At 52.9% G+C, this 18820-nt stretch overlaps 7 protein-coding genes across 7 annotated transcripts; 3 read left to right on the forward strand and 4 right to left on the reverse strand.

The window, feature by feature from the left end:
* Nucleotides 1-97: 97 nt before the first annotated feature.
* HOO65_040814 (Ribosome assembly protein rrb1) lies at nt 98-1549 on the reverse strand (the record flags this gene model as incomplete). Its single annotated transcript, XM_071000742.1, has 1 exon — nt 98-1549. The coding sequence occupies one exon, from the start codon at nt 1547-1549 to the stop codon at nt 98-100; it is 1452 nt and encodes a 483-aa protein (XP_070859657.1).
* Nucleotides 1550-2445: 896 nt separating this feature from the next.
* On the forward strand, nt 2446-3195 carry HOO65_040815 (Thioredoxin-like protein; the record flags this gene model as incomplete). Its single annotated transcript, XM_071003017.1, has 2 exons — nt 2446-2846; nt 2922-3195. 2 exons carry the CDS (start codon nt 2446-2448, stop codon nt 3193-3195), a joined length of 675 nt encoding a protein of 224 aa, XP_070859658.1.
* Nucleotides 3196-3442: 247 nt separating this feature from the next.
* Nucleotides 3443-7727, reverse strand: HOO65_040816 (putative WD repeat-containing protein C3H5.08c; the record flags this gene model as incomplete). Its single annotated transcript, XM_071002492.1, has 3 exons — nt 3443-6215; nt 6275-6542; nt 7439-7727. 3 exons carry the CDS (start codon nt 7725-7727, stop codon nt 3443-3445), a joined length of 3330 nt encoding a protein of 1109 aa, XP_070859659.1.
* Nucleotides 7728-10352: 2625 nt separating this feature from the next.
* Nucleotides 10353-13173, reverse strand: HOO65_040817 (BRCA1 C Terminus domain-containing protein; the record flags this gene model as incomplete). The annotated part of the gene is made up of 3 exons (XM_071002575.1): nt 10353-12598; nt 12665-13058; nt 13111-13173. The coding sequence occupies 3 exons, from the start codon at nt 13171-13173 to the stop codon at nt 10353-10355; spliced, it is 2703 nt and encodes a 900-aa protein (XP_070859660.1).
* A 939-nt stretch (nt 13174-14112) lies between these two features.
* Nucleotides 14113-15907, forward strand: HOO65_040818 (Defective in cullin neddylation protein 1; the record flags this gene model as incomplete). The annotated part of the gene is made up of 4 exons (XM_071002734.1): nt 14113-14193; nt 14875-14987; nt 15143-15385; nt 15457-15907. The coding sequence occupies 4 exons, from the start codon at nt 14113-14115 to the stop codon at nt 15905-15907; spliced, it is 888 nt and encodes a 295-aa protein (XP_070859661.1).
* A 377-nt stretch (nt 15908-16284) lies between these two features.
* HOO65_040819 (mitochondrial 37S ribosomal protein bS6m) lies at nt 16285-16865 on the reverse strand (the record flags this gene model as incomplete). The annotated part of the gene is made up of 3 exons (XM_071003037.1): nt 16285-16582; nt 16752-16783; nt 16842-16865. 3 exons carry the CDS (start codon nt 16863-16865, stop codon nt 16285-16287), a joined length of 354 nt encoding a protein of 117 aa, XP_070859662.1.
* Nucleotides 16866-17572: 707 nt separating this feature from the next.
* On the forward strand, nt 17573-18469 carry HOO65_040820 (squalene/phytoene synthase; the record flags this gene model as incomplete). The annotated part of the gene is made up of 1 exon (XM_071000743.1): nt 17573-18469. One exon carries the CDS (start codon nt 17573-17575, stop codon nt 18467-18469), a length of 897 nt encoding a protein of 298 aa, XP_070859663.1.
* Nucleotides 18470-18820: the final 351 nt, after the last annotated feature.

Here is an 18820-nt window from a genome sequence, read left to right on the forward strand (position 1 = left end):
AAAAAAAACAAAAATAAGAGTTAACTTTTCCCTATCCGAAAGAAAACACGCTGCCCTCCTCTGCTGCTCCTTTGTACTTGATTTTCCCTCGTCTCTCCTACACGCTAATCGTCTTGAACGCATTAAACTGCTCGCCAGTCGCCAGCAGCGTGCCTGGAATCTGCTTATGCCAGTGCACTTCCTTGACATCGGCAAGATAGTGCACGAACAGCAGCTGCGGGGGGATGTCCTGCACGCCGGCCGTGTCCTTGCTCTCTTCATCGTCCAATTCCACAGCCAAATCCCACAGCGTCACCGTCGAGTCTCCAGCACCCACAGCCACAATGCTGTCGTCGGTCGGGTGCCACTCGATGCTAGTGACCTGCTCTTTGTGGTAGCCGAAGCTAGCAATGGGCGCTGGCGCCGCACCGGATGCCTTCCAGTTGCGCAGATCCCAGACAGCCCACACGCCGTCGTCGGCACCACTGGCCAACAGATGCGTCGTCTGCCGCGACCACGAGATCACGTTGACGTCGACGTTGCTGACCTGCACACTCAGTGCGGCCTTTTTGCTCTTGCTGCGGATGTCCCAAATGCGCACAGTGCCGTCAGCTGAAGCAGACGCAAACACCGACGCTTCCGACGGACTCCACTGCAAATCCTCGACTGATGACGTGTGGCCACGGAACGGCTTCTCGTGCGTTACGAAGCGGCCGGCATCGGCTGTGCTGGTTAGATAGATGAGGCCGTCGTTATCGCCTGTCAGCAGCTTGGGCTCGATGCTGCTGTTGCTGGCCGTCCAGTCGATGGCATAGCCCTCGCTGCGGTGTGTCTTGATGGTGTGGAGGGGCTTGTTGCTCTCGGCGCTGACAATGGCCCCAGGCGTGTCAAAGGCCAACAGGTGCGGGGTGATGTCGTGGATATACACTTCAGCACTCTCCGTCATAGCGGCCGACAGCGTGCGGCTGTTGCTCTGCTGATGGACACGAACGCGGTTGGTAGTGCTGGATAGGGGAATGGCCTTGCTCTCGAGAATAGGGTCTGAATCCTCTGCGTCGTCGTCGTTGTCGTCATCGCTGTCGTCGTCAGCCCGCTCCATCTTGCCCAAGCCCGACAGCTTCATCACCAGCAGGCTGTTGTCGCCCGGCGATGTGCGGTCGGCCTGGGTCCCGGCAACAGTGTACATAGTGGCGGGGTACACGGTGCGGTTGTCTCCCAATCCATCGGGGACAATGTCAAACGACAGACACGGCCATGGAGTTGACAGGCTGTGCAACATATCGTAAGTGCTTGGGTCAGGGGCCAGGATCTGGCCGGGCTCGAGCTTCGTGCGGCCTACAATGAAGGTATTCTGCTCGGTCTTCATGGCCTCTTCCTTTTCTTCAGCCTCACGCTCGGCATCAGGCCGGCCATCAACTCCGGCCTCCATTACCTCATCTTCACTCTCAAACTCGTCCTCGAACTCATCCTCAAACTCTCCCATCTCATTGTCGACTTCCATTTCCATAGCATCGGGGCGGCGGCGATCCTTAAGGGCGGCCTCGTCGCCGTCGGCATAGCGCTTAGACATGGTGGGATTTGAGTGTTTTGTGCGTGGTGTAGGGAGATCAGTAGGAAGAGTAAGAGCACAAGAGAGAAGAGCCAAAATAAAAAGAAAAAATAGAATGCCGATATGCTACAGTCCAGAGTGAGCTACAGATTATGGAGGGGCTTCCCTGTTCCTTGCCATTGAGTCCTAGAAAAATTATTGCCGATAAGAATCAGATAAGACCAAGATAAGAGCAGGATAAGAAGAACCCCGCCAGGCGGTCGGTAGAACATCGGGCTATATCTGACGTCACCCCGACTTGCTAACCCTTACTCTTTCTCTCGGTGCTAAACCCAAATGCCTAAGCTCAGGGAGAGCTCTTCCCAAACAGTAGGCTATCCCCTCATGGGATGACGCCATTCCTCGATTGGCCGGCCGCGGCCGGATATTTGTAAGCGGGTAGTTGGAAGCCGCTTTGGGAGAGACTCTGTCAACGCATGTCTTTGAAATCCGAGCAAAACTCGGTTGGTGACTGGGCTAATGGCAAATGGTCGATTGCGTGCTGTGTGTGGTGTCCGTTGGTCGGTTAGTCGGCTGATGCGAAGTAGCTATAGCTGGCTGTTGTAGAATCTTCCACTGGCTTACACAGCGCCTAATAGCCCTAGAAGGCCTGCAGGGGCCTGTGCTATGCAGTAGCCCCCCTCCTTTGCCCCCCCCCCCCTATATAACGCCGTAGGCCCCCACCTGGCCAACCCCACTGTCAAGACGAGCTATCTCACTTCCATCTTTTAGCGTGTACAATTTCTCTTCTTCCTTTTGTCAACAGTCACACTCTTGTTCTGTAAATCACGCGTTCTCTAGCAAACACTACCCTACCGCTACTATCGCCACTACCACCACCACTTCCATCAACACTACGCCCTCATCACTCCTCCGAAATGGCTCTCCGCAACATCTCCACCACTGCCGAATTCCAGGCCCTCCTCAAGTCGCACCGATATGTCGTTGCCGACTTCTGGGCGTCTTGGTGCGGCCCGTGCAAGGCCATTGCCCCGCTGTTCCAGACGCTGTCGTCTGCTAGCGCTGTGCCCGACAAGCTAGCTTTCGCCAAGATTGACATTGACGAGCTCAACGAACTGGCCCAGGAGTACGGCGTCAGCAGCATTCCTACCTTTGTCGTCTTCGAGGGCGGCAAAGTCATGGACCAGATGAAGGGCGCCGTGCCCGCAAAGCTCAATGAACTGGTCAAGGCCGCCAATGCCAAGGCTACTGCGGCGCCTGCCTCTGCTCCCACCTCTGAAGATCCCGCCAAGAGCGCTGCCAAAGGTCCTGCCGATCTGTAAGTGCCTTGTGGCCTGCTGGAAAAAAAAACAAGAATGGGGAGGGAGTGGGCTTGATACTAGATGCTTAATAGGCGTCTCCACCGATGGTCTTGCCTGCGCAATTATCATATCGATGGACTTTCCGGCTTCAAGGCGAACATCACTTTGTGCTTCTTCTTCTCCTCGGACAGGGCACATGAACCCGGCGGCGCCCCTTCAAGGTTCCCTATCCCTTCCGACACCGGCCTCCTCCTGCCTGCCCCAGCTAGGTCCCCTAGCCTGGCTGGCGGACCGCCGGCCTGGAGTATCTGTAGCAACGCTTGCCGCTATCGGAGCACGGCAAGCATTCTATTAGCTAGCTATTAATAAACATAACTCAAGATCAGGTGTTCTATGCTTTGTGTGAAAATATATGACATTTGCTGAGTAGCCGTCCGCAGGACGCTAAATACTAATAGATACATATCTCGATACGATAGAACACTTGAGATGACTGGCATCCGTCCATCCTCTGTCTGGTCCTCTGTTCTTTATTTCAGCTCACCATCACCCTCCCCTCTCTCGTAATCATAATCTCAGTTGGCTCTTTGACTGTCCTACTCCTTCATTCCAACTAAAACTGTTGGCTCTCCGACACTAGCATGCCACAGCCACTGCACAGTAGTCGCGGCCTTCCGCCAATCTTGCGCATATAGAAGTCGCGACGCCCACAACCCGCACACGATGAGCCCAGCGTTTCGTTGCCATCGGTCTCATCTTGGTCTTCCTGCTGCAGCTCCGCATTCTCGTCGATGATGGCAATGGCTGGGACTGCACCCGACCCGACGCCATGCGCGCTCTTTGGCCGGGGATCAAGCGACGGGAGTGCTAGATCATGGGCTTTGCTGGAGGTTCTGTCAATATACGTATCCGTGAGCGCTCGCGGGCCAACACTGTGGCGACGCTTGGCCCGGGCTTTGGGGGAAAGTAAATGTATGTTGCTTGGGGTAGGCGTTGTTCCCGCAAGGTCATCGTCATCAAAGCGCCTGTTCTCCTCAAGTGAAGGCCTTTGGACTCCCACCGTCGGAGTTGTTGGCGTTGGCGAGCGAAGCGGCTCGATAGCAAAGGTGACTGCTGTGCCAGGCTGGGGTGCCTCTTCAGCCGTAGCGGGAACATTAATGTTTTCTGTACTGTTGGTCCTGGTGTTCCCGTTTGTGACCGCGGCCATGGCCGCCGCCGCCACTGATGATACGGTAGGGGCTGATCGGCCGCGCCATCGATTTAAGAAAGATTCGATGAAGCCTTCCTGGCCTTCTGTTTCTGTTTGCTTCTCTGGCGCCTCGCCGTCATCTGACAACTCTACTATTGGAGGAGAAAGCTCCGGGCCAGGCACAGCCCCGCGTCGGTAGGGGGGGCTGTCGTCAATAGCACTTTCACAATGCTGAGCCTTGTCAGAGCTGGGTGGTGTAAGAGCCTGGGCCTGTCCCAGATGACCCAAATTAGTGGGCGTGCGAGGGGGCTCAACGGCATGTCCTGGCCCAGTCGAGCCAAGGGCATCTGGACTATCAACTACGCCCTGTCTCCAGGAGTCGATGATGTCTGAATTTAATTGCACCGGTTTCTCCGCGGACCCGTCCCCAACAGCACCAGCCCCTCCTGCAGATGCTGCTGCTGCTGCGCCAAGATGTGAAACCGATCCACGCCGGGAGTAGGGCGAGCTACTAGCAAAGCTCGTCCGGGTCATGATGCTTCCCGTCCGCGTAAGAGTCGACAACCGCTGCGCTGACAGGTTTTCGTGGCGGCGCTTGGTAGCAGCGCAATCTTGACGCCACACGCGGATGATACCAGACTTGTCGCTGCTTACGATGATATTTCCGTCGTTATGTGCTGAGCGGGCAATATACGCCGGCGATTCCTCCGGCTTCATGCGCCTTGTAGAAGATGGTTGCGAGAGCGAAGTTTGGCTGGCAGAAGCCTCCTCTCTGCTCATGAGTCTGATCGGCGGCGGGTTGCACAGGTCGTAGATGGGGTCGTCTGAGGACCCAACAAGACGCCGAGTGCTGGTTGGTGCAAACATAGCGACAGTGACAACATCATCGTGGGCCTCAAAATACTCGAGCGGGCGCTTGTCTTTTGCGTCACCCTCATTTAGATTGGTCGGCCAGATGAAAACCCTCTTGTCCTCGCTGCCGCAAATCACAAACTGGCCATCCTCGCTTAGGCGAGAGTGGATTTGGCTAGACACGTTTTCGTGGCCTTTAAGCTTGATGTCTAGGGACTTGTCCCGCATGTTGTATTGCCGGATACGAGAGTCGTTGGATGTGATGAGAACCTTGACTCCGCCGTCATGATAGCTGGGCGTCTCCAAGGTCTCGATGCCAGTAATTTTACTGCCCTTTGCGTTTCGGCCGCGCGATGACCGCACATGCATCTCCTTCTGAAGCTTCAGGCCCTCAGTTTCAAAGAACATGCAAAGACCATGCAGCATACCGGCAATAGAGGTCTGGCCGTCGGGAGAAAAGGATACAGCGGTGATCATGTCTGGCACTGTTGCCGAAAAGGCTACAGCTTTGTCGGGAATGCTCCAAAGACGCAGAATACAGTCAAGAGAGCCTGCCAGGAAAAAGCGATCATCGCGAGGGTGGAAGGAAATCGAGGTCACAAAGTCGCGGTGCTTGAAGACACAAAGACTCTCGCGATAGTCCAGATGCCACAAGCGGACTGTCTTGTCCATGGAGGAAGACAGCAAAAACCCATTTTTGCTCCATGTTAGGTCCAGAACCTCACCCTCGTGTCCAGCAAACTCGCGCACAGGCCTTGACCTAAAGACGGGGGCGCGCAGCCTCTCGCCATGCGACGGATCTGGAGTGCTGTCTTCCTCGCTGTAACGGTCCTCGGGACTTGCTAGCACAGCATACACACGCACAATGCCGTCTTGTCCTGCTGCGGCGAGATACTTGCCATCCTGACTAAACTCCATGCACCACACAGCACCATCGTGTGACGTGAGTTCGGGGCGTGCAGGTTTCACGGTAGCACCTGCTGCGACGGTAGCACCAGTCTTTGAGGCAGATATGCCGCCGCCATTAGAGCCAATAGGACCCCGGGCAGCCTCGAGGTTCACAGCTGCGTCACGGGCAGCCGATAGCTCCTGCGCAAGGAACAGATTCCCAAATTCTTTGTGTCGTTTGCAGTTGGACTTGATGCGCTGATATTTGGCTGGTTCCTTGTGATGGGGGATGAAGCCGCTAGCGTCTGGTGACATGAGGATACGCGCACCTTCTATGCGGTGGTCTCCTGAGTCTGAGGTTTCGCCATCACCAACAGAATCTTCTTTGTGACGGTTTCCAATCATGCCCAGGCGGTTAAAAAAGGACGAGGAGCGTCTGAGGGAGAGGCAGAGGGAGCTGTTAGCAATTAATCAAGGAGACAAAGAAAGCGACGACAAGACTTGAGACATATTTACTTCTTCTCTTTCGACGTTTCGGTAAATACACCGCTGCTTGCAATCGGCGCAGCAGTAGCAGTGACAGCAGAAATGATGCCGTCTCCAGTGCCTGAGGCTTGGGATCGAGTGGTGAGATCGGGATTGGCTACTACAGAGCCAAGGCTGGGAGGCTTAGAGCGAGCTGTATTTCGGCTGAGACGGCTAGCGTGATGTGAAGAGAAAGAAATAGACTGAGGACGGGCTGCAGAGCCAGAGGGCGAGCGAGAGTGTGTGTGGCTGCGGGGCGCTGACGCGGAATTAGAGTGGGTATGGGAATGGGGATGGGGATGGGGGTGGGAATGAGAATGAGAATGAGAATGGAGATGTGAGAGAGAATGGGACAGGTCGTTAGTTGAAGTCCGTTGTAGGATATGCTGTCAAAAGTCGTAAAGGATTAGTGATCAAAGTCCCAAACCTGCAGGCAAGACGGACGGAATGGATGTAAAAGAACCCCCCATGACAAAAGCTGTTTATCTGGGCAAAACAAGGGGGAGGGGAGGGGGGTAAGGCTCTGGTTCGTTTTCTGTGGTTCTCTCTCTTCTCTCTGGTTCCCTTGACTCCCACTTCTCGGATATGTCGTCGAGTTTCTGTTTCTGCCTAGTTGTTGGGAAGATAAGACAAACATTACCCTGAGACCTAGCAAAAACAATGATGAATAAGAAAAGAGATGCCTTGATCCTACCACCTTGCTAGCTTCCACTTCACAGCAACACAAGCCTGCATGCACTACGAGCAAACTAGCAAGCATGAACAGGGGAACAATTTAACCTTCATGCTGCCTAACTTTGACGTAGGACTGAGGAACTGGTGCTGCAGGGCAGTGTAAAAGGCGCGGAAAGGGAAAAAAGAAGAATTAAAAGAAGCAACAAAAAGGGAAAAAAGGGACAAGGAGGAGCCAGTGCCAGGGGGAAGAATAAACTATCAGAGCAATAGAAGAAAGGACAAGGGAAATAGGATAACGGAGCGGAGCACGACTCGGGAACAATGTACCCAGGCAGGCAATATTAGGGGCGGAGATAGCGGAGAGAAATGGAGATACAGATGCAGGCAGACAGTTTTCGGAGAACAACACAGAAGAAGAAAGACTGGCCGGGCATGGAGGCTTCTAGGCTTGTTCTTTTTCCTCGGACACATAGGATTTACTTACTTCAGAAAGTGGATCAAGGCCGCTATTGGTTACTGAGGTCGTTGAAACAGACGGAGCATCTCTTACGGCTACACTTGCACCGGGAGTCGCAGCACTGCTGCTGTTTCCCGCGCCGGCGCCCGCGGTGGCTCTTTTATCGTCGGGCTTGGCCAGAACAACAGTGTTGGACCGCGCCAGGCCACTGCGTGACGCGCCCTCGCCCTCACGATCTTTGTCCTTGTCTTTGTCCTTTGAGCCGAACGGGAATATCAAAGACGTCCGGCGAGTATCTGCCCGGGTCGACATGTGAATTGGCGGTTCGTAAAGCGCGGAAAATCGGGGGGAAGGAGGTATCAGATTAGCGGGACGGAGCCGGTCGAGCACGCGGTGGCGTCGGAATGCGCGAGATACCCGGGGCAGGAATATCCCGCGGTTGCAACAGCGGCAGAAGCAGGGGATGAGATGAGGTTAGACCCCAAGGAGAAGTTATAGGCCTAGGTCTGGGTCTGCGACGGAGTCTGTATCTAGATCTAGGTCTTGTCTGAGTCTGGGTCCGAGTCCCGATGTGTATGGGCGCGGGATGTTGCGGGATGGAGATTCTGTGGCGGCGATGCCTCTGGACGTGGGCGTGGATGAGACGATCTGTGTGCGAATGGATGGCACGGAACATACAATTGGCTCCTGTGGCTCTCGTTTGTCGGTGGAGGTTTCTGCGGCTGCTCCTAGGGAGTGCTTTTCGCTATCAGTCACCCCTCGTCTGCGCAAGCGGAAGCTTTTTCATTAATTGACAATTCCCATGAAATCCGTAGCCCCTGTCGCAGCCAGCTGAAGTCTGGGGAGCCTACAAAAGCGAACGTGGGTCTAGCAGTAGCAGCGATTAGGGGCAAGGAGAGGAGGGGACAGCACACACGTAAATAAGCCGGTCTATACGGTATCAAGTTGCAAGGCGAGCGACAATAAGAGCATGAGCCTGGGCGTGGGGGGGGGGGGTGTCTGACAACGAAAAACCAGAGGAGAAAGGCGGGCAAGGACAGAAAAATACAGAGCCGGGGTGTCAAGGGACAGTCTAAAAACGGTCAACCAACCCCAAAGACCAAAGCCAAAGCCAACCAAAAAAACACACAGGCCAAAGCCACAAGGTCACGGGCCGACAGGGGGCGAGGCAAAGGGGACACACTGCGGAGAAAGACAGATGAGACAGAGCTTCTGGAAGCTCAACGACTCAGCCAGCACAAAGCGTAGATACTGTTTGTTTGCCGCCTCCGCCTAGCAGTTGTGGTAAGCCGCAACCCATGTATGGTGTGGCAGACGCTGCTGTTACGCAGTAGCTATGAGACAGCGATGCGATGCGATATGGGGCGATGTGGGCGAGGCGCTTTGTGATTCGATTCACTGTGGACGATGCAGTGTTGTTGATGTGATGCGATGTGTGATGAGTGGCAGCAGCGAAAATCCCGTAGGCGGCTTGGCACTCTCTTGAGATGAGACGAAATGAGACGATTAGACAATGCGAAGAGCGAAGAGGGCCTACAAAGCATCATCCGAGAGACGCGAAGCCAATTTAGTGGCAACAAGAGCCTGCCCCTCTCTGCCTCCCTAAGCACGAAAAAAAGGTTCAAGAGGCTGGGCGTATTTACTCGCTGGCTGACCACCCGCTCTTGGCGTCGTGCTGGCTACATTATGCATGTGGACAGTGTCATCAAGTGTGTAGTAGTCCGCCCGGCTCAGGCATTGTTAGTAGACTAGGCTGATTTTTCCTCTTCTTCCTTTCCATCTTCTAGGGCGACGATGGCAAGAAGAGGATGCGCCCAGGAGCCCTGAGGAACGGACGGTCGAGCCGCCAAAGACAAATCGGCTTATGTCAGCAGCAGACAAATTTTGCGGGGAGGATGGGACATCGGGATTTCTTGTCTCACCCTCGCCTTCGGGAGCTTCTCTCTGGGCATCCTCTTGTCTCTCTCTGCTGGAATGGGCGGAGCGGAAAAGGCACGCTAAGACGCAAAAGGCCTGGCTAGAACTTGAGCAGGCCAGCCAGTCGATTTTTGCAGACAAGGATCATGTCGGTGGAGCGGCAAGCGAGATCAAGAGCCTCTCTTTGTGTTGTTGCTTTCGTTTCTTTCCCTCTAGTTGTCCTTCTCTTGCTCGCAGCGGCCGGAAACGGAGTTTAGGTCAGCAACTAAAAAGCAAGTGCCTGCATAGTTGCAATATTATGAGCGCTATGCTAAGGTTAAATGCATCATGCCCTCTTTCGCCCTAGCAGCCTCTGGCACTTTGCAAGTCGCCAGTGAGGAGTCTCAAAGAACCCGCCGGTGCTTAGGGACCAGTTCAGCGAAAGGCTAGCCGCAACGCAATCCCGCCTGCTCCATCTCTAGCGTTTTGCCCTTACTGACGGACAGCTACGTTCGTTGCTGGAACAAACCCCCCGACTCAAACTCGAAAAGGATGATAAGACCGTAAGGGCATGTAGGCTGCATTGTATATGGTTAGAGGGGTGTCTTATGCGCGGCGTGGTGTCTGAGGTAGATGGACGCTCGATTGCTCGTGTCTGTTCGCCCCTGTAGCCTCCTCGTTTGTTACTAAACTTTGTCCCATCTGATATTGCCGTAATTTCCGCCGATTCCGTCTCAAATAGGGAGCCGACAGATACGCGTATTTTGCATAGCTCGTGCTCATGCTATGCTGATACGAGTATATGTGTGCTTAGGGTTATAATGCTCTTGCGCCCCTTCTAAACCCTAAATGCGTTGATGTGTTCGCTTATGACGGCCAGCATCGTCGTGTTTGTATGGTTCGTAGGTGTAGAGCACAGTTACTTTTGTGCGATTGCGATATTAAGTTTTTCTATGTAGTTGCGGCGTTGGATTCTTGTAGCTACGGAGTTGTTCTTTTCGCGTATTTTCCAGCTCTGCAGAGTAAATTTCTCACCTTCTATTACTTCGCGCTCCTGCGTCCTCGCAAGGACTCCGCTGTCGTTCGACCGCTCATTTTATCCAAGAGAGCTGCCCGGACCTTGGCAGCTTCGGGATCTCGATACTCAACTTGCGTTGCTGGCGGCGGGCGACCTGTCTCGGAATGGCGCGAGCTGGCCCCGGGCACGTCGTTGTCCTTCTCGGCTTCGGCTTCCTGATGGCTGTTTGACGAGATTGTAGAAGCTGCCGAGGTAGTGCTCAGATTCCGCCCAAACACACGGCGATTGCGCTTTTTGGCTGCGTCGTTTGATGGTTCATGTGGACTGGCAGATGCCGACCCGTTGGATGTGGCAATGTGGCTGTCAAGAATATTGAGCAGTTGTGCAGACAGGGCCTTGCGCTCCTTGGCTTTTGTATCGCTGGCCGGCACAGAGGCGACAGTGGGCTGCGCTGAAAGGGGGTTTTGGGCTGCAGGAGTTGGAATCGCAGTGTCGGGAAGCACCTCAGACTGAGGGGAAGGGTTGTCCTGTGCTTGTGGAGCGCCGGCGCCGGCCTCATCCTTGGTGGCGCTCTCTGCAGACTGCTCACGGGTTGGAGCGATATCTACAGGAGCACCCGTTTCCTGCTCTTCATCGTCTGACTCGTTGTCAAGGGCAGCCTGGAGAAAAGAAACTGAAGCCTTGGAGGGCTCCTTCACTGGTTTTGATACCTGTCTTGGCGGGGACTCTTGGATGCTTGCAGAGGGCGGTACTGCTTTTTTTGAGCCTGCAGGGGCCGATTTTTCGGCGGTCTTATTAAGGGCGTTTACGGAGACATCAAACAGTGCGCCACTCTTGCATGGTGCGAACCCATCTTCTATGTGTGACAAGTGTTTAGTAGTCTCGGAGCGGGTCCTTTTCGAGAGGGATGTAGGTTGAGGATTGTCGCTGTGGGTGAAGGCTGAAGTGTCAAAACTTCGCGAAGGAAGAGCTCTGGAATTGGGCCTGGAGCCGGACGTCCCCGCGACGTCCTGGTCTCCAGACTTTAGGGTAGTCTTTGCGCGTGTGTTTCCAGAAGTAGGCATTGTTTCTGATCTACTCTTACGTAGAGGTTCTTGGCTTTTTCGGGGCTGGAGAAGGCCGGCCCGCTGCTCCAACTCCGTGAACTTGAAGTCGTTCAATGGTGCCTTGGTTCCAGAAGAGACGCAGGCCCAAAGCCAATCCGCAGAAACAATGGGGATATTATTCAGGATAGCGCTTTCGAGTTTCTCTTTACGAGCACCCTGTAGAGAACGGAGAATGAGGATAGATGATTGTGCGTTGAAGAACTCGCAAACCTTGCCGCCTAGTTGATCGACAGTCTTGCTAATATGATGCAAGTCGGTACCCGAGAACCCCGACATATTTATCTTAAGGCTACCAAAGTCTGCGATTGGGAAAGCCTTAAAAGGCTGTCCAATAACATGCTCAGTAGGGTCTAGAAGTGCCTTGCGGAATAGGCATTTTTCAATAAAGAACTCTGTGACGATATGCACTGCTACCATGCTACTTCCGTCGAGATGTTTTATTTTGTCCCACGGCGAGTCTTGTGGCACTAAGATAAAACGTTTTTTGCTGCACGGGAGAGCCTCTACTTCGTCAGCAGAATTACAGATGGTTGCACCCCTACTGGACACTGTTTGTCGAGCTACCCTGAGCTTTTTGGGCTCGAATCCATAGATATAGAAATTACACCCTGCAAATATAGACATGTCGTGGGATAGCGGTGCTGGCTCAAGCATCGCCGGGGGCAAATTATTAGTCGGGGGTGAGACTGCCGGTGGAGGGCGGACTTCAGGCCCGTCGGCAAAGCTATCGACAGGCTTGGGGGTAGATTCAGCTGCATTGGTTGGCTTCATGCCACCGAGAATCGAGTTCCACACAGATGCATGTTCCGAGCCCAGCTTCATGCTGGCTGTCTTGCGGAGCTTTCTGAGTTTCGTCTCAGCGCCTTGCAGCTCGGCAGCGGGCCTCTTGCGCTTCGTGTTTACACGAGGTACATATGCACCGGATCCTTGCTGCTCCAGGGGCAAGAGCGGATTGAAGCACTTCTCATCTAGGATCATGCCACGCTCGATAGATTGCGTGAGCCACGAGACTGAGACGGTATAGAGGCCCCAGTTAATTGCAGCCTCATACTTGCGGCCTGTGGGTTTCGAAACAATAAGATGTGTGGCGGCCTTGGTGAGCTCGCCGGAGTAGATGCCACCGTTTTTCTCAATGAGCTGCCGTATACGTGCGCGTTCGTGAGCTGAAAGGACAGGCAATGGTTAGTGAGGTATTCAAAGCTTGGAGGGTTGACTACGGGAAGACATACGATCATCGAACCCTGTTAGACAAACTAGCAGCTGGCCACGCTTGACGACCGCTGAGGCATCGTCCCCTTTGATTGTACTGACGCCGTTTGTTTCTAAAGGCAGTAGCTGGTACTGTTTTTCCAAAGCCGCAAAGTCAAACTCATCGGCACGCCAAGCGTCTCGGACAGCGTTGATCCAGGCTGGATCCATCGCCTTGATATCGGGGCGCGCGCGAGCTACATGGCGGTATTTCGGGGTATCGTATTTTCCGACTAGGAGATGGGTGACCTCTGGGGTCAGGTCGTAAATGTGCTCGCCGCCAAGCTGCTGAACTGCTAGAGCAACGGTTTCCTGGAGGCCAAGAGTTAGACGACTGGAGATCAAGATGAGGTTGAGCGGACGAGCCAGAAGAGGCTGAACCAAGCAGACTCACCCTTTCACAGACGGGCAAGCTGGTGCAACAAACTGTGACACCAGTCAGAGGATTAGAAGGTTCGGATCCATTGACGTCATTGTCTGCGGTGGCCATTGTAGAGACCGAGGGGAAGAGTAGGGAGGGAGGATAGAGGATGAATGGGCCGGGGGTTGCTAGTCCGAAGGTAATAAAGGTAGAAAGAGGAGGGAAAAGGGAACGCTGTGCGTTGATCTGTCGCAGACGAGGGCTTCTAAACAGGCGATGTAGATGTCGAGATTGGCGTTGTGGACGGTGATACTGGATATGGGGGAGTATGAGTATCTAATAGGATAAAAGACCTAGGTAGATGATCTATAGAAAAGGCGGCAAATATAACACACGGGGGCTAGATTTCAAGAGCTAGACCATAATTGAAGCTGTTGATGAGCGTAAGCCATGAACCACAATACAATAGCAACGGAATGTTTTCATAATAAAGCTATGTAATTTCTGATTTATTTCCACATGATTTTTTAAGTGGTTTTTTAGAGCGCGCAGCAAGACGCGTTGATGGCGAATTGGTATTAATTGATTTGATAAGTTGGTCGAGATACTTCGCACTGTGCCTGCGTAGAAATACTAAAAAAGGACTGTCTATGACAGAAAGGCACCGCAAGATGACTAAATGGCAACCCAGACGACGTCAGGGCCCCGCTATATTAGGAACAAAGTTACAGTTCCTCAGCCTTGTCAGGTCGGAGTTCATTTGGGAGGGGGGGGGGCATTTGGGGCTCAGGTAATTCTGCTTCTGTAATCTACGTCAAGCATAGCTTGTTTTGTGCTCTTGCTGCTGTGCCTTGCTGCTGTCCCGCTTTATTTATAGACTTGCTTATCCCATCCTTGGGCTACTCTACCGAAGACTCCTCCGTCCTGTCTATCCTGCTCTCAACGACACCAACCCATTCTGAGCCACGTACGGCTCCAACGTTAGGCCGATATTCCTCGTCGTCATTGCAAGCGTCGCTCCCTCCTACATTTCCGTTCACGATCAGCCAGTAATATAGTCTCGCCACAATGCCAACGTCAGCGGTGGTGCGGTCCTTGACTAGCCAGTTTCAGATCATGACAGGAGATTCAGAGAAGACTGCTGCTAAGGTATGTTTTTTATGCGCTTGTCTGGGTCTGTCCGAGGAAATTGGAGGTGCCGTGGTAGTATTAACCCAGAGAATGCAGTTCTTAAGAGCGGCAAATTATAACATGAACGAAGCCATGAAAGCGTGAGTTTGCCCGTTGTCGTTTGTCGTTTGTCGTTTGCCGTTTGTCGTCGCCCGTGCTTTACATGTGATTGCCCCTTGGGAAACAACAAGATGCTCTAAGACGAAATAGTTTTTTGGGGTCACAAGTTGATGATGACTGGCGCGCCGTTGGTCGTTTGATATTTGAGCACGTTAGCCTTGGCCTATTATCTCTATTGCCATTGGCTCTGCCGCTTGACAGGTTTTTTTTTAGTAGCCTTGTCGATGGCCCGTTGATGATAGGCCAATGGTGGAGGGTGGCAGTTGCCTCTTTGGAGCATGAGGCATTGCCTCCTTGATCTAGCCGCTTTTCTTATTATTTTATTTTATTTTCGTTTTTTTGTCTCATTGTTTTCTATTCTTTCCCTTAGCCTTAGAATCTCGTTGCGTTTTTCTTTCTTCTCCCCGTCCCTCTTCCGCCACTTTCGCTATTTCGTGGCCCGGCTTCTTTTTTAATATCTCTATTTAACTCCCTCTTCATCTTCGTTGAATACCACAAAGCTTAAGCGCTGCTCATCGCCACTCACACACATACACATAGTCAAGCATGAGCTTTCGCGATATTAAGCAGGGAATTCGCAGCTGGAAAAAGGCCGGCCTTGCTTTATCCTCTCAAAGTCGGCTAGAGAGTCAGCAGCGCCGGACACCGCAGGGGTAAATCTACATGATTTCTCAGCAACCCTGAGGACCGGTCATTGGCAAGCGCCACCGTTACTCAGCCACCCAAGTTTCTCCCGTTTCCTTCGAAACTCATCTTTTGTTGATGTTGTCCATGTCCTAACTAGCTAACTGTTTTTCGCTGCTCTTAGTTATGTGGCTTCCAACAACAAGTACTCTCAGGAGGCTCCGTTGAACCAAATCTTCAACAGCTTGAGAGGCGCCAGTGACCCCAAAGATTCTATTGGGATTGAATCTTCCATGACGTACTTGGCAGAAACCCTGAACGTGAACCTTGAGAATGCAGAGATGTTTGTAGCCTTGGAAGCCGTGCGCGCGCCATCCATTGGCCAAATTACCCGCCAGGGTTTCATGGAGGGTTGGTCATCAAAAGGGTGAGTGGATTGAATATACATTGCACCTGTGGGGTATGCGTAGCCCGCGTCGCTGACGCTGAAATTTACAGCATTGACGCCAATACCAAAGCCCATGCGGCCTACATCAGAGATTACACCAACCTGTTGTCCCGGGACCCTGGATACTTCAAGACAGTCTATCGCTATGCCTTTGTTGTGGGCAAAGAGCCCGATCAGAAATCTTTAAGTCTGGAGAATGCCACCATCTACTGGAACATGCTATTTGGGACCCCCGGCTGGCAATGGAAGACGGCCAACTACGACTGGCTTAGTTTGTGGGTGGAATATCTCAACGAACATTACCCACGGCCAGTCAACAAGGACATGTGGAATCAAACACTAGAGTTCGCCCGTAAGGCTGTGGAAGACGAGACGCTATCTTTCTGGAACGAAGACGGCGCTTGGCCAAGCGTTATCGATGGCTTCGTGGCGTGGTTCTACGAGAAGTTTGGAGACCCACGAGGGAAAGCAAAGGAAGGGGACGACGAAGAGTCCGACTAGGCTAGTAGCCAAGCCAGACCAAGGAACAAGAAGGGATGGCAGTGAGAGTGAACAAAGCAGACTTTGAATCAGGGAGGGAATGGCACGGACTAGAAACAGTGTCATATGTTTTCAGTCTGAAGGATACGAACAATGATTTATATCTAAATCAAGTGCTGCCGTACAATGCTAATGTAGGAAAAGGATAAAAACAATATGTCGCAACAAAAAAGCAAGACAGTCGTGATATAGTACAGCTTTGGAGAGAGCTTTGAGAACAAGACGTGAGATAGTACAGCCGGCGGAGGACTAGGGCCTGTCCATCTTCTCGTCCGCCTCTTTCTTGGCTCCCCCCCTCCTCTTCTACACTCTTTTGCCCCTCCTCATCCTCCAACCACTCATAGATTTGACCGTTGTTTCCAGTGAATAGGCCCGTACTTGACTAGGCTGCTCAGCTTGCCGTCGCCCAGCTTGACGTGGCCTGACCGCACCACCCGTGGGTCTAGGCGCATGTTGTTGCGAATCGCCTCGTGCACATTAGTTGATGAGTCGTAGCGCATGACGAAGTAGTGGCCCTGGCGGTGCTGGATCTGGTGGCGCACAATCGGGTTGGGCAGGTCGTATACGCCCCAGTTGGCGATGGAACGCACGACGCCGCCACCATTAAGAATGATCTGACCGACAGCGAGGGCAATTCTAGTGGTGGTTGGGGTTAGCGATAGGCTGATGGATTTCGGGAGCGTTCTCAGCGTGTTTTCCCGGCGCCTGAGTGCTGAGCGGGATCGGGGTTGAGATTCGTTGACAGGCCGGAGAGAAAGGCACGGCTGAGGAGAGAAGAGAAGAGAAGAGACTGGGGGAAACTTACTCTTTAACCTCGGCAAGCTTGCCGGGTCGAACCTATAGAATAGTTAGTACATAGGGGTCGTTGAATTGTGCGTCAGAATAGGCCACTCACAATTCCAACCATCTCATACAGCATTTTGATCGTGTGGGCTGTTGTCTACTGGTGGCGCAAAGTAATCAAGATTACAGTACAGGCAGGCCAAGTGATAGAGAAGTCCTAGCAGCTGGAAAAGTCGCTGGGCCCCACTATGGCAATGCACGTGATTCTTGTGTGACAAGTATTACCAAGGGACCCCAGGTGTGCACTTAGTGCTAAGCAAAAAAAGCGCCCCGCTATTCTCCTTCCCCAGACCTGATGGAAACCATTGACCAATAGAAGGGAAGATATACATTACTTTAGTCGAAGCTTGATGGGAGGACGCTTTGTGGTAGGTTAGACAATTTCTTGTTCTTGCTATTGCTCCTCTTATTTTTTTTACTCTTATCTGTGCCCTCCCTCAACCTCCCTGCACTATCCATCTCCCTACCTATGGACCTTCTTTATCCAGCTAGAGGAGCCCGGCAGTTGTTTAGACATGCACATGCTAACACAGTCCCGCTACAGCTACGGGCTGGTGCGCTAAGGAGGCTAAGCACAGCTGAAAGCATAGATGTAGCTAAAGCGCGGCAGTTCTGCGAAGCTAGAATAAGGCATGTTTGACTCGATTTCCTGCTTCCTGTTTCCCACATTGCTCGCCCCAAACTAACGCATGTGCTGGTTCCCGTGTCGTCCCTCCCTCTTGTAGCCGCCAAGACCGCGATGCCAGCCTTATCCGTCGTTTTGTTCCCCGTCCGGCTCAGGACATGTACCTCGCCCTTCGCGCCCTAAATCTCGAACTCGTTCGTCTGCCGGAAACCGCACATACGCCGCAGCTGCGCACCCTCCGTGCGGTCTTTTGGCAGGATGTGATTGAGCAGACCTTTGCCGGAAGTCCCCCGCGCGAGCCTATATGCGTCTTGCTACGGCATGCTTTGGACTCTCTCCGAGATCGTGATCCCGAAGCTTCTCTGGCTACCCTGCGCTTTTGGACAAGCCGTCTGGTCAAGATGCGCCGTAAATACATAGACAACCGGCCGTTTGTTAGCATTGCAGCTTTGGAGGAGTATGCTGAGCACACATACTCTGGAATCATGTACGCGACGCTGGCTGCTGCCGGCGTACAGAGCACGGTCGCAGACCACCTTGCCAGTCACATAGGTAAAGCATGCGGCATTGTAGCTGTCTTAAGGGGAGTGCCTGTGCTTGCGGCGCCGCAGCAGCAGGCCGACGGAAGGGCCGGACGCAAAGAGCCTGTATTGCTTTTGCCGCTAGACGTACTGGCAACACATGGTGTGCGGGAGGAGGAAGTATACCGATTAGGGCCACAGGCGCATGGCTTCTGCGACGCTATTTTTGAAGTGGCTACCCGGGCGAATGACCACCTGCTGACGGCGCGGGAAATGCTAGCAAACCTCAAACAAGGCAAGGAAGTCGGCCACGCGTTTGAGCATGGTGACGAAGAAGGTCACAACCACGAGGCACTTAATGTGTCTCAAGAATGGCGGGCTATCAAGCACAGCTTTGGGGTGTTTGTTGAGGCGGTTCCAGCGGCAGAGCATCTCCTGATGCTAGAAAAAACGAATTTCGATCCGTTTAAAACTCAGTCAAGTTGGAAAATAGCATGGCGAGTGTGGCGGTCTTTGTCCAAGGAAACAATATAAAAAGAGAGCTCCGAACTAGGGTCTGTGAATAGGGTTATAAGAATTAAAATCACGTGACCACGTGCAAAGTGCATCGCGTCGCGTGTAGACCAGCCAGCTCATTTTGCATAGCAGTCAAAACTGCACAACGCTATCCAAAAATATGCCGCCTCTTTCGGTGATGATCATCTAGCATGGAATATATTTTGGTTCTATTTCGTAATTCTTGCTTACCGTTTTTCTTGGGCCATCTTTTCTCTCTATTCAATTTGCGACAGTTGATTTCTGCGCAGGTTTTTTCTCTGCTTAAAAACGACGACTCACGCCTTATGAATCCACGATCTCTTGCTAACGTTCATTTACCCACGATAT

This window comes from Ceratocystis lukuohia (genome assembly GCF_044167205.1).
Source record: "Ceratocystis lukuohia strain C4212 chromosome Unknown Supercontig4_pilon, whole genome shotgun sequence".
Taxonomy (NCBI): Eukaryota; Fungi; Ascomycota; class Sordariomycetes; order Microascales; family Ceratocystidaceae; genus Ceratocystis; species Ceratocystis lukuohia.